Below are 14,538 nucleotides of genomic sequence, written 5' to 3'. Positions count from 1 at the left end.
CGCGGCCCGGCAAGCTTCTTATTTCGGGAGGGGAGGGAAGAGAAGCTTGCCAAGCCGCAAGCTAATCGGCCGCTTTAGTGGCTGATTTGCTGGCGGCCCAGAGGGGCCGGGAGGGGGAGCCGCGGACTGCCGCGCATGCGCGTTTGCACCCCTACCGGGCGCAAATGCGCATGCACGGCAGTCCACGCATGTGCGTTTGCGCTGGGGCTGCCGCACGTGTGTGGGCTCTCGGGCCGCCCTCTCCCCCACTACGCCGCAGCGGTCTGTAGCGGGCGAAAGCTTGCGGACCGCTGTTCTGCAGAATCCAACCCATTGAATAGAATTGTAGGGAAATAAATGGTTAGCAAAAAGTGGATTCCTGAAATACATGGCTGAATTTTAGTCCAGAATATGATAAACATTAATGAATCAATTTATTTTTTGTCTATAGGAAATGGCGAGCAGGGAAAACCATATCTTATGAGTGATGCTGAACGAGTAGATCAGGCATACAGAGAGAATGGCTTTAATATCTTTGTGAGTGATAAAATTTCTCTCAATCGGTCCCTGCCAGATATAAGACACCCAAAGTGAGTACAATCTTTTCTTGTTAATAAAGATATAAAAGTTTAATATTCTTGGTTCCTCAGTTCATTTTCTGATATTTTGCCTTAAAATACAGTTTCATCTTGTGTTGACCATATCTGTCTCACTTGTCAAGGATATTGTGGCAGAATGAATTCTCTAAAACATTGAACAAGAAGCATAGATTGTACCATACTTAGCTACCATCATCTGCAACTTCCTTTGTGAGTTATATCTTGCCAGTATATGTACTTTTAAGGTGGTGGTGAAGAGTGCAAGACTATTTTTGATTACTTGGTTTTTTATAGTATGGATGAACTATCAAAATTCTGTAGGGGCTGTGGTTGAGGCCAGAGCAAATAAATAAAATCATTGGGCCTTATCTCTCCAGAATACACCCTCTCCAGAGTATAACAGCATCAATGGCCTAAAGATATTTAATGTCCTGTAGTGTCCCATTCTCCACCCAGCCCCTTGCAGTTGTTTGTAAACAGTGTTGGGCTTCAGACTTTTTTTACCCCTCCATAGCACTGAAAGTGTAATTAAAATGGGGTGGTCAGTTGTATGGAATAAATTGAAAAATATATTTTAATTTTCATGTTGACTCTCATGTATTTGCTACTATTCTACTCCTTATCTGCCAGAGGAAAATACATAATGAAGCATAGAATCATAGAATCATAGAGTTGGAAGGGGCCATACAGGCCATCTAGTCCAACCCCCTGCTCAACGCAGGATCAACCCTAAGCATCCTAAAGCATCCAAGAAAAGTGTGTATCCAACCTTTGCTTGAAGACTGCCAGTGAGGGGGAGCTCACCACCTCCTTAGGCAGCCTATTCCACTGCTGAACTACTCTGACTGTGAAAAACTTTTTCCTGATATCTAGCCTATATCGTTGTACTTGAAGTTTAAACCCATTACTGCGTGTCCTCTCCTCTGCAGCCAACAGAAACAGCATCCTGCCCTCCTCCAAGTGACAACCTTTCAAATACTTAAAGAGGGCTATCATGTCCCCTCTCAACCTCCTTTTCTCCAAGCTGAACATTCCCAAGTCCCTCAACCTATCTTCATAGGGCTTGGTCCCTTGGCCCCAGATCATCTTCGTCGCTCTCCTCTGCACCCTTTCAATTTTATATACGTCCTTCTTGAAGTGAGGCCTCCAGAACTGCACACAGTACTCCAAGTGTGGTCTGACCAGTGCCGTATACAATGGGACTATGACATCTTGTGATTTTGATGTGATGCCTCTGTTGATACAGCCCAAAATGGCATTTGCCTTTTTTACTGCTGCATCACACTGCCTGCTCATGTTTAGTTTACAATCCACAAGTACCCCAAGGTCTCGTTCACACACAGTGTTACCTAGAAGCGAATCCCCCATCCAGTAGGCATGCTTTTCATTTTTCTGACCCAGATGCAGAACTTTACACTTATCTTTATTAAATTGCATCTTGTTCTCATTTGCCCATTTTTCCATTGTGTTCAGATCTCGTTGAACTCTGTCTCTATCTTCTGGAGTATTTGCCAGTCCTCCCAATTTAGTGTCATCTGCAAACTTGATGAGTAGTCCCTCCACCCCCTCATCTAGATCATTAATAAATATGTTAAAAAGTACCGGGCCAAGCACCGAGCCCTGAGGTACCCCGCTACTCACCTCTCTCCAGTCTGATGAAACACCATTGACAACAACTTTTTGAGTGCGGTTCTCTAACCAATTCCCTATCCACCTGACTATCTGAAAATCAAGATTGCAGTCCTTCAATTTATCCATCAGAACATCATGGGGAACCTTGTCAAAAGCTTTACTAAAATCCAAGTAAATGACATCAACTGAATTTCCCCGATCCAGCAAACCTGTTACTTGGTCAAAAAAGGAAACCAGGTTGGTCTGGCAGGACCTGTTGGAGACAAATCCATGCTGACTTCCTTGGATCACCAAATTGTCCTCCAGATGTTTGCAGATCGCTCCCTTTAATATCTGCTCCATTATCTTCCCCACAACAGAGGTCAGACTCACTGGTCTGTAGTTTCCCGGGTCATCCTTCCTCCCTTTTTTGAAGATCGGAATAACATTTGCTCTCTTCCAGTCCTTCGGGACATCTCCAGTCCTTAAAGAGGTTCCGAAGATGATGGACAAGGGCTGTGCAAGTTCTCTGGAAAGTTCTTTGAGTACTCTCGGGTGCATTTCATCCGGACTAGGGGATTTGAACTCATCCAGTGCAGCTAAATGCCTCTCGACAACCCCTCTATCCATGTTAACCTGCCACCCAGACACTGTCCTTTGGCTATGGCCATCTCTAGATGTGCCTAAACACTTTGACCTGTGGGAAAAAACAGATGTAAAATAGGCACTAAGCCTTTCTGCTTTCTCTGCATCCTCCGTTAGAGTTTGTCCATCCGCACCCAACAGTGGGCCTATTGCCTCCTTTACTTTACGTTTGCTCCTCACATAACTGAAAAATCTTTTCTTGTTACAATGGGCTTCCCTGGCCAATCTTAGCTCACTCTCAGCTTTGGCCTTTCTGATGATTGATCTACAGTGCCTAGTAACCTGTAGGTACTCTTCTTTAGAGCTCTGTCCTTCCCTCCATTTCCTGAACATTTTCCTTTTTTTTCTTAGTTCCTCTTGAAGTTCTCTGTTCATCCAAATAGGCTTCTTAGAGCTCCTGCAGTGTTTTTGTCTTTCTGGGATAGTCATTGATTGAGCATGCAATAGCTCCTGTTTGAGTAGCGCCCACCCTTCACATGCTCCCTTCCCTTCCAGCATTCTCGTCCATAAATGGTTTCTTTGCAGCTGCTGTCATCAATGTTTTTTAAACATGTTATGTTTATGTTATGTTATTTACTTTGATGCCTTGTTTGATTCTACACTTGGTTAGTTTCTGTCCAGAGTTAAGTTATAGAATTAAAAAAATTAAGCATGACTTTAGAAAGTATGGGCAGACCTCTAACCTTGTCACAAGGTTTAGTTGGTTTGGGGGATGCTTTCTGTTCTTTCTGGATAACTGGCTATTCCTCATTAAAGTCTTCAGCAAGTACCTGGAGGGATTCTATGTATACATACACCATTATACATATTATAGCTTGTAATAAACTCATGAAACTTTGCAATTAAGTGCTTTTCATCCCCCCTACTCCAGGAAATGTTCTTGTTATTCACTTGACTAGCCATGAACAAAGTAGTAGCTTGCATAAATTAATGTAAGCAAGAAACCAGGTCTAAGTCTGCATTTATTTTTGTGGTAGTGACCATGCACTATAAATATTGTTATGGATTATGCTTTCAGGTATTAGTTGGCAAGGTAAAAGTATACCCTGAACATTATATTAGGCTGTGTAGGACAGTACACAGACAAGTTCAATAGTTTTTCTCACTGTTTACACCCAGATCACAAGCAACTGAAGGAGGATGCAGAGTTGAAAGTATGCTTTTGAAGCTTACAACTGTTCTTGCATCCTCTGTAGCTTTACAAAAGAGCAAATTACTATGAATGTGGCAACTCATCCTTTGGGGAAACATTTGGACTTAATTTTTTTTACTTTATTTAAATAGAATGAGCGTCAGGAAAATATGTGTGGGGAGTTGTACCTTTCTGTCTGAATTAAACTATTACGTCATGTCCCATATGAATGTGTACAATACATATTATTTATCAGTGCTTCAGCAAGCACTCCACTGTACCTTAATAATACTTCATGTCTACTAGTTAACCATGTTCATCTATCTTCCAGCTGCAATAAGAAACTATACCACGAAAAACTCCCCAACACCAGTGTGATAATTCCATTCCACAATGAAGGGTGGTCATCACTTCTTCGAACAGTGCACAGTGTTCTGAATCGCTCTCCTTCTGAACTGATAGCTGAAATTGTGCTGGTGGATGATTTCAGTGACAGAGGTACGTTTAATCTTGACGTTCATAAAAACAAACCCTGCAACCAGGTAATATAAAATCATGTCAACCTGCAGTAAGTTTACATGTCCCTTCAGCTACAATAATAACATTGGATTTTGACTCTTCATAATTTGTGGGCCAAATTTATGTGAGAAAGTTCATCGTGCACTGAGGTTACAAAACATTTTGAGATTCAATATCGGCAATAAAAATTCTTTGGTAAATAAGAGTAATTAAGCTAAAAATTGTTAGTTCACATTATGCATCATGAGGATAAAATTCCCTTTAGGATGAATAGATATCACCCAGATTATGTGATATTCTTATTCAGACTATTGGGAGGTGCTTGCAGCATTGTAAAAGTGTCTTTCAAACTTCCCGTGGTCTTTACAACTCTCAGCAGTTCTCTTTCAATATAAAGAAAGATTAAAGAAGATTGGCCAGCAAAAGTAATATTTCTCAGCTTCTTTGGCTCATTTGCCAAACAAAGGTCTAAACAAAGAAGGGAATTAGATCACACTGCAGTGAGTAGTAAAGCACTACACTAGATTGAACTCAATATTTAGGCATTTTAAAACCAAGAATTCAAAGTATATCATTTAAATTAAACACAATGATAAAAATACTGAAATTAATATGATATGATATGACTTGCTCATTAGTACACTGCCACTATTGTATTCTGCTCTATCTCCAGGCACACACTGGGTAATGTTTTATTCTTTCAACAGTCCTATCAAGTAGGGGTCAGCCTGAAAGAGAACAATTTGGCTAAGACACAGTGTGAGGATGAAGCAGCATCCCAACTCTAGTATCAAGTGAATGGAGGTGAAAAGTGTCTGAGGTTTTTGTTGCAATTAACAGATTAATTAATCGGTGGTAAAGGTCACTTGCATTATTAATAGCACATTTATGGAACGTCTTACACACTTATCAATCAGATGATTGCATTTGCATTCAATTACACATATCTGCATGGCTTTAATCAGCAAATTTGTGTTATTGATCAATGTGTACTATAGTATTGCCTGTCAAAAGGATTTGCTGAAGTAAACTTGCTTTTTTAGCCTGATGTATGTAGCTAGAATGAAGAGATGATTTGACCCCAGTTCCATCAAGAAACATGACCCCAGTTTCATCAAGATTATCATCTTTTATCTTTTGTGAAATAAACTTTGGGCAGAATACATTGTATCCAGACAACAACACTGTGAGAGGTTGAGAATGACTAGCCAAAGATGACCCTGAATGGGGAAGTGAACTTTAGCCTCTCCAGTCTTAGTTCATTACTCTAACCACTAACCGACACTGATAGTTCTCCCCCAGAGGCAGAAGACATATTGGGTTGTTCCATTCCTTGGTATAGGGAAGCAGGCTCACTTTTTTCCTTTTCCTGTTTCCTGTGTGGGCGTGCCTCTCTTCTCCAGTTTTTTCCTACCTCTCTTAGGGGAGAGCACGTTCTACTAGCTCTGCTAGCAGTTTTAACTTTTTAAAAGTTTTTTCCTATTCTCTTTTACCTTTTTTCCTCCTTGCCTTCTCCCAACCTTCTACCCTCTTCTCCCCTCCCCCTGCGCTTCTAGAGCTTTGGGGCGAGTTTCAGCCTTGAGGCTGACTCGGAATCCACGGCTTCCCGTGTTGATTCTGGGCCTTCCCCAATTAGCAATCCCGGGCTCACAGAAGAGAGCGGGGATAAGATGGCGACGAGGAGAGAAGAAGATTCTCTTTCAGAGGAAGTCATCACCTCTCATGTTCTGGAAGGCAACAAGCAGCTCTCTGAGCCGACAGGTGCATTCAGGAAGTCTGATTGGAGTGGGGACAGAGAGGCGTGAGAAGTGTGCCAGAGAGACGACCGTGGCTCCATCAGAGAAATCTTCTTACAGTGAGGCTCATGATGTTGGCGCCAGGGAAGAGCCATGTTGGCGCCAGGGAAGAGGCTTCTGAGCCTGCAGAGCTGACGAACCCCGGAGAAGGCTCGAGGGGCAATCTAACTTGAATAGTTTGAATAATGATTTGTGGGAGGCTATTAATAGATCTATTGCCAACCAGCTTAGACCCATTTGGAGAACAATGAGGGATAGGCGCAGGCCCTATTCGGACTCTTCACCCTCCCCGCCCTCTCAAGAACTTTGATTCAGGTGTGTCCCACACAGGACGATCCTGGCCCACAAAAGCAGCAAGGAAAATGCATTATTCCCAAGGGGAGGGTGGGACACAACAACAACTGACTCAGACTCTGATGCCACCTCTAAGCATGATATGGAGTTCCTTACAGATGAGGAACTGGAAGTCGATATTGAGCTTCCTGAACCCTCAAAAAGATTTTCTAAAATTTATGATTATTCTTCTTTGTTAGATAAAACTCTAGCAGCTTTGGACTTGAAACCTGATCGTTTAGAGCAGTGGTCCCCAACCTTTTTATCACCGGGGACCGGTCAACGCATGACAATTTTACTGAGGCCTGGGGGGGTAGTCTTTTGCCGAGGGACATCGCCGCCGCCTGAGCCCCTGCTCTGCTTGCTTTCCTGCTGGGCCCCTGACTTCCTGCTGCCCACTGGGGGGCGCTGCCAGCAGCAGCTGCGCAGTGCCATGCCGAGGGGGAGCCCCAAATATAGAATAGTACAGACGCACTGGGAAACCAATATGGCAATAAAAAATATCCAAATTGGACTTATATAGAGTCGTCTCTCTTCAGTTTCAGTTATTCTTTAATTCTTATTTTATACAAGTCCCAACGCGTTTCGCCCACTGGCTTTGTCAAGGGACATTAAATCTTAGGAAATATAAAGATGAAATTAGTAGTTGTACAATGATAATTATTAGTAAATAAATATAATACACATAGAAATGTCATGAATACATACTATTAGTGTTTCAGACAAACTTCATATAATACATGTCTCTTAGACAGAGTATCTGGAACAAAAATAAGAATCTTGTATATTACTAAAGTGTAGCACCCTGTAGTGTTATTGTCATTTTAAATTTTTAGAAAAACAAAAACAAAACTTACAAGGTCATATTAACCGCAGCTACTCCTAGCTAATGGAGTTCTAGATGCATCTGAATCAGGGTGAAGGAGATACTAAATACTATCTATAATTGCCCACAGCTGGGACATGGCAAAACACCAAATAAGTAAAAAGTTAAGATAGTTATAGAAAGCAACGAAAATCCAACAAACTGTTTAACCCCTTTGGTTCCATAGTACTAATTTTGAAGATAGCTTGAGTTTCCTCCTGTTCTAGTTATTTATTGACATCTAGTCTCTTAAAGCTTACTATTTCTAACTTTTTAACAACATAACAACGCAATTGTTCCCATTTATGATTTTTAATTATGCAAAGTTCAACAATGGGGGCAGAAAGAATACCATTTTTTAATCGAGACTTATGCTCGCTCAGGCGAGTTCTTATTGCTCGAGTGCTTTTCCCAATGTAAATCAAAGAGCAAAGGCATAAAATAATATATAAGACACATGAGCTGGTACAATTAGAAAAACTGTTATGTTTTAAAGTGATATTATAGTTAGAAAGATGAAGATCAGAGTCTTCAATGAAACTGTTGCAAAAAGAGCATGAGCCACATTTAAAGTGTCCCTTTGGCAAAAGGGACTGTTTTGTAACTGTATAATGGTCTGTTCTGACTAACAAGTCTTTAATATTCTTTGTCTGTTTAAAGGCAACTCTAGGGGGTGTTCCAATGCCAGTCAAGTCATGGTGGCCACTGGAGAGCACCAAAAGTGAACTGGCAGCAGAGTGGCAGGGCAGCCCCCGAGGCAGCAGCCGGGGAGGAGGATGAGGAGGAGCCGCGGCCTGGTACCGACTGATCCATCGGGGACCACTGCTTTAGAGGACCCTGAAGAAGGTCCTAGCAAGCCCAAAAGACCCAGAGGAAAACCTGAGTTATTTTCTCCCATAGATTCCTCCTTAAGGAATTTCCCTTTTCCTGAGTGTTTTGAATGTCAAATGAGGAAAGAATGGGTTTAAGCCTATGGCAAATAAAAAGTTTCCTTCTTATGCGAAGAAACTCTATGCTTTACCTGAATTTGCTGAACAGTTTTTACATGTCCCCATCGTGGATGCAACAGTAGTGGGTCTTCAAGCACCTGGACTCCTTTCTGAGAATGGAGAAGGCTCGTTCAAGGATGCCATGGACAAAAAAAAGTTGATTATGCCTTATGCAAGGCACACGAGGCCTTGGCTATGGCATTGAGATCTTCTTCTATTTCCTCCATTATTATGTGTGCTTCCATAGTCTGGACTAGGAAGTTAGTTCAAACTACTAGGGGACAAGGAGCAATGCTTACTAGAGGGCACAAATAGAATTTTACAGGGTGTCTCCTTTGCTGCAGATGCCACTCTGGATGCTGCAGTCTTTAATGCTTGGAATATTGCTTCTTCTGCATGTATGGTTCTTTGGCTATGAGCTTGGCAGGCTGATGTTAGGTCTAAATCCATAGTCACAGCTTACCAGTTCCACAGGGAGAAGCTTTTTTGGAGAAGCTTTGGACAGAGTGCTTATGGACTCCAAAGTAAATAAAAGAACAATGCCAAATTTAATTAGAAAGAATGAACGCAGACCTTACTCTACCAAAATTTCCAGAATTATTCCTTTTGGGGCAGTGGTTCCTTCCCCAAGAAAAGACAAGACGGGAGACAATTGTGGTCTTAGTCCAGACAGCCCTTCAGGTGTGGAGGATTCAACCAGTGGTTCTACAACAACCAACGCTTTGACAAGTCAGAATGTGATTCTAAACAATCCAAAGATTAACTATCCCGGGGATCAGGTGGGCGCAAACTATTGTTTTTCAGTCAGATCTGGTCGACAACAGTAAAGGAAAAGTGGGCTTTCAAAGTGGTAACAAAAGGCTACTCCATAGAGTTCCAGTATCCCCCACCCACACTATTTATAAGATCCCTACTGAGCAGACATTCTGAAAAACGGAAAAGGACCTTAAAGGCGATCTCTCATCTGTTACAAATCGGGGCCATAGAAGAAGTTCCATTCCCAAAAAGAGGACACGGTTTATATTCAATATTTTTCACTGTGCCCCAAAAGAACGATGATTGGAGGGCCATTCTGGACTTGAAGCATCTCAACAGGGCAGACAAATCCAAAAAATTCCGAATGAAGGCTCTTCACTCTATCACGGAGGGCATTCAAGAAGGGGAGTTTCTAACTTCCCTGGAGCTTCAGGAGGCTTATCTCCACGTTCCTATAAATCTGTCTCGCAGGAAATTTTTAAGATTCTGTGTGGGAGACCAGCACTTCCAGTTCCGCACCCTCCCATTCGGACTCTCCTTGGCCCCCCAGTTTTCTCCAAGATCCTTAGAAACCCAATTGTAATTCTAAGGAACTTCAAGATCCATGTCCACCCATACCATGATGATCTGTTGATAAGATCTCATTCATTGGAGACGGCAGCCTTTAACACCAACAAGATGATAGAGACTCTGCAGGAATTTGGATTCAAAATCAACTTTCTGAAAAGTTCACAAGTACCAACTCAACGACTGGGGCACCTGGGGGTACTTATAGACACCCAGCAGGAGGCATTATTTACCACAGAAAAGAAGATCAAGAAAATTCAAGAGATCCTACAGATTTTAGGGGTGGAATACTCAACCCTCATGACCCTTGTGAGCCTGGTGGGTCTATTCATTTCATGTCTGGACACAGTACAGTGGGCAAGGCTTCATTCCAGGTTACTTCAGTCATTTCTTTCACCCCATCATATGGACATAATCTACAGAAAGCATGTTCTCTTACAACTTCCTCCCACAGTGAAATCCATTCTTCATTGGTGGGCAAATTCGGAAACCTTTCCAAGAGAAAGAGATTCATCATCCCTCAGGAAGTGGAGGTTTTCACAGATGCCAGCCTGACTGGCTGGGGAGCCACAACAAAGGGGCTCATGGCTAGCACACTAGAGACGCCTGCCAATCAAGATTTTGGAAATGCGGGCAGTTTTCCTGGCTCTTTGCAGGTTGAAGTCACACCTCTCACATAGAGTGGAGTTGATCAGAACGGACAACTTGGCAATATGTGCATACATAAATGATCAAGGGGGATCACGCTCATCCAGGATGCATTCAGAATCCCTGAAGATGTTGAGATTTGCAGAGACTCACCTGTTGACCCTGAGAACAAAACACATTTGAGGGGTGGAGAACTGCCAAGCGGATTGGCTGAGCAGGTCCATTCTATCGGAAGCAGAATGGACCCTCAAGAAATCGGTATTCCTAGAGATTACCCTCTGCTTCAGGATCCCTCAGGTGGACTTATTTGCATCTCACCTCAGCCACCAAGTACCGTGGTTTTTCTCCTGTTACCTGCATCAACAAGCAGAAGACACGAATGCTCTCATAGCGGTATGACCGAAGGAACTGCTATACGTCTTCCCTACCAGTATTACCAAGACTTCTTCGAAGAATAAAGGTACTCAATGTGGAGGTGATATTAGTGGGCCCGGTCTGGCCAAGAAGACCATGGTTTTCTACGATCCTACAGATGGCAATCTCACCTCCTTTTCATCTCCCCCTGGTCCCGGACCTCCTGCAACAAGGACCTATTTGGCACCCAGATCCGGAGTGGTTCTACCTATCCGCCTGGAGACTGAACGGGAATCTCTAGTGGCAATGGGTTATAATGCCAAGGTAACACCTACGATGTTGGCGGCAAGAAGGTCCTCCATGAACAGGATCTATGAATATACCTGCAAGTTCTTCAGGGGATGGTGTAAAAGGAAGAAAGTTTCAATTTCTTCACTTAGCGGGGACATCCTGGCATTTCTTCAGGATGGGCTGGAACAAGGACTAAAAGCTGCCATGCTTAGAAGACAGGTGGCAGCCATTTGTACAGTGATTCCTAAGATTAAAGAAAAAAGTCTTTCCCGCCACCCGCACATTTCTCAGTTCTTAAAGGGTGCTTTATAGCTGAGTCATCCAATTAAGCATAGGTTCCCAACTTGGAAACTCAACCTTGTTCTAAATGCCTTAATAAAGAAACCCTTCAAACCAATACAGGAAATTGGACTCTTTCCTACGGATGAAGGTTCTTTTCTTAGTGGTGGTTACCTCCGCGAGAAGAGTGGGAGAACTGGGAGCACTATTGGTAAACCTGAAACTGTGCACTTTTCATAAGGACAAGGTGACGCTTAGGATGGACCCATCTTTTGATCCTAAGATCAACTAAGATCAACTCCTCCTATCACAGCTGTGATATATATAAAAGCTGTGACACATCTTAGACATTCATAGAGCTCTGAAGGCTTTCCTCATTAGGACAGCTGAGTTTCGTAAGACTGAATTCATATTTATTTCAGTTACAGCATCAAACAAGGGGAAACAAATGTCCAAGTCTTCAATAAGTGTCTCAAGGACTGCATTGTGGAGGCTCATAAAGCGTCTGGAGTCCCAGTCCCGGATGGCATAGTGGCACATTCAATGCGAAGTGCTGCTACCATGGCAGCTTCCTTCAACCAGGTGTTGGTGGAAGAAATCTGTAAAGCGTCAATGTGGTCATCTGTTTCAACCTTCACAAGGCACTACAAGGTTGACATGTTTAGTTCAGCAGATGCCGCCTTCGGTAGGGTGGTATTGCAAGAGCTTGTTTTTGGTTAACAACTTCCCATCTGAGGGGACACTGCTCGGCAAGGTCCCAAGATGTCTTCCGCCTCTGGGGCAGAATGACCTGTGAGGGGTCCTTCTCCCTGGTAGTATAGGAAGACATCTTCATCCCCCCCCCCTAGAAGTTGCAACTTAAGATATAAGATTATCTGTCTTTTCTCTGGGCCTGTTAGCTAGTTATACATGTTTTGCATTCCTTTCCTGTTTGTTAAATTGAGTTCCTGTAGAACATTGAATAGGCGAAATACCTGATACAGCATTGGAAGTCTCAAACTGGAGAAGAGAGGCACGCCTACACAGGAAGCAGGAAAAGGAAAAAAGTGAGCCTGCCTCCCTATACCAAGGAATGGAACAACCCAAGATGTCTTCCTATACCTCTGGGGAGAAGGACCTCTCACAGGTAAGATCACTGGTTGTTTTGAATATTAGATATGTTCTCCTTCAATGAGGGACATCAGCTTAAGCTGGTTATACCACACTTCCTCTTGTTCTAGGAATGGCCATCTGAATTTTTGTATGACTATCCTGGGCCAGAACAGATTTCCTCTTCCAGTTTTGATAGCCCTGCAGCTCCAACAGAAGAGCTTAACTCTTAAAAAAAAAAAACTCTTACTCTTTAATCACTCCCGCATGGAGGAGGACAGAGCTACTAAGAGGAGACATATTTGCAGCTCTAAGATGAAAAAAGATGTGTTTTGAGACAAGCCTCCTGAAGTTTGGGACTTGGGAGAGTGGCATGCGAGGGACTTATTTCTGATAGCCATGGCAAAGGCAGGGCAATCTGAAGCTTTGGGTTTATCCTTTCCCTCACTTTCAACAGCACAGGAGACTCTACTGAAGGCTTGTCAAGCTGTGATGAGCCACATGGAGCAGCTGACAGCTCCCATCTTATAACTGAAGCTTCCTGGTCTATATGGAACCCTCTTGAGGAAATGAAAATGCTTCTCCCCCCGACTGACAAGGATGATACTTGGGCAATTTGGATAATAAAACAGTAGAAATCACATCAGGATAGTCACCTTCCTTTCAAATGTCTCTGATTTTTCCAAATTATTTGCAGACCATGGGAAGCCTCAGCAGATTGGAGTTTGGCCTTGATGTCACCAATTCAGTCACTAGTGTCACCCACAGGCCCTCCAGTGACTCAGATACAAGGTGTGGGGAACCATGCAAATAACACAATGAGAATTCTAGTGGCTAGGAACCCAAACAACGAAGGGCTTATAGAAGAAGTTCTCCCAGATGTTCTTTATTACAAGTTGATCCACTCCCATCTAGACCAAAATGGTCTAAAACAGTACTGAGTAGAAAACAGCTCTAGTGGCTTACAATGTAGGGGGTGGATTGTCATCTCTCACTATGGGGTCTGTGCGCCAGATGACCAGATCTGACGGGAAAAGCATAGCATACTGAAATAGAGGAGCCCCTTTCAGCGAAGTCTTCTCTGGCAGGGAGGTCTGATGAGGAGGAGGAATGGTCAAGGGAGGACTATGCACAGGATAGTTCATTCAGATTATTTCAACCACAACAGTACTCAAAACTTTCCTGGGAAACTCAGCAAAAAACGCTGGGAACCCAACAGAAAAAGTGAACAGCATAAACTGGCTAAAATTAAGATCGATCAGACTAGCTCTAGTGGCCTGCCAGGACCTCCATCAAGACAAAGTGCTAGTGTGAACAGATTATATGATGTCAAAAGCTCATGTCATAGTCAACGGGACACACCTTTCAACAGTTCAGCAAAGCTGCTCTTTCAGTGGGTTGAACTACATCTAACAAGTTTAAAAGTGCAAGTGTTCAGGGTCATTTGAACATTCAAGCAGATTGGCTGAGCAGCAGGGACTTCGATCCAGGGGAATGGACTCATAGAATCATAGAGTTGGAAGTGACCTCCTGGGTCATTTAGTCCAACCCCCTGCACTATGCAAAACACTCACAACCCTATTTCTCATCCACTGTAACCTGCCACCCCTTTGAATGTTCACAGAATCAGCCTCTCTGTCAAATGGCTATCCAGCCTCTGTTTAATAATTTCCAAAGATGGAGAACCCAGCACTTCCCAAGGAAGACCGTTCCACTGAGAAACCGCTCTAACTCAGGAACATCTTCCAGATGTTTAGACAGAATTACCTTTGGATTAATTTAATCCCATTGGTTCCGGTCCATCCCTCCAGGGCAAGAGAAAACAACTCTGCTACATCCTCTATATGGCAGACTTTTAAATACTTGAAGATGGCTATGAGATCTCTCAGTCGTCTCCAAGTTAAACAGACCAAACTCCCCCAACCTTTCTTCATATGTCTTGGTCTCCAAACCCCTCACCATCTTTGTTGTCCTCCTCTGGACACGCTCCAGTTTGTCTACATCCCTCTTCAACTGTGGTGCTCAAAACTGAACACAGTACTCCAAGTGAGGCTGAACCAGAGCAGAGTAAAGCGGTATCATCACC

The 14,538-nt window shown here is 43.1% G+C and overlaps 1 protein-coding gene across 4 annotated transcripts in view; it reads left to right on the top strand.

Moving 5' to 3' along the window:
• GALNT10 (polypeptide N-acetylgalactosaminyltransferase 10) overlaps window positions 1-14,538 on the top strand; it is a 150,179-nt gene that overhangs the window by 68,899 nt on the left and 66,742 nt on the right. For all 4 annotated transcript variants that reach the window (XM_077326478.1, XM_077326476.1, XM_077326475.1 and 1 more), the window contains exons 3-4: window positions 431-569; window positions 4,298-4,464. In XM_077326478.1, coding sequence (XP_077182593.1) covers window positions 460-569; window positions 4,298-4,464 — 277 coding nt within the window. In that variant the 5' untranslated portion in view covers window positions 431-459. The remainder of the gene's footprint in view (window positions 1-430; window positions 570-4,297; window positions 4,465-14,538) is intronic.

The sequence above is a fragment of the Paroedura picta genome, chromosome 3, assembly GCF_049243985.1.
Source record: "Paroedura picta isolate Pp20150507F chromosome 3, Ppicta_v3.0, whole genome shotgun sequence".
Taxonomy (NCBI): domain Eukaryota; kingdom Metazoa; phylum Chordata; class Lepidosauria; order Squamata; family Gekkonidae; genus Paroedura; species Paroedura picta.
This window is presented reverse-complemented; position numbering and strand designations above follow the sequence as displayed.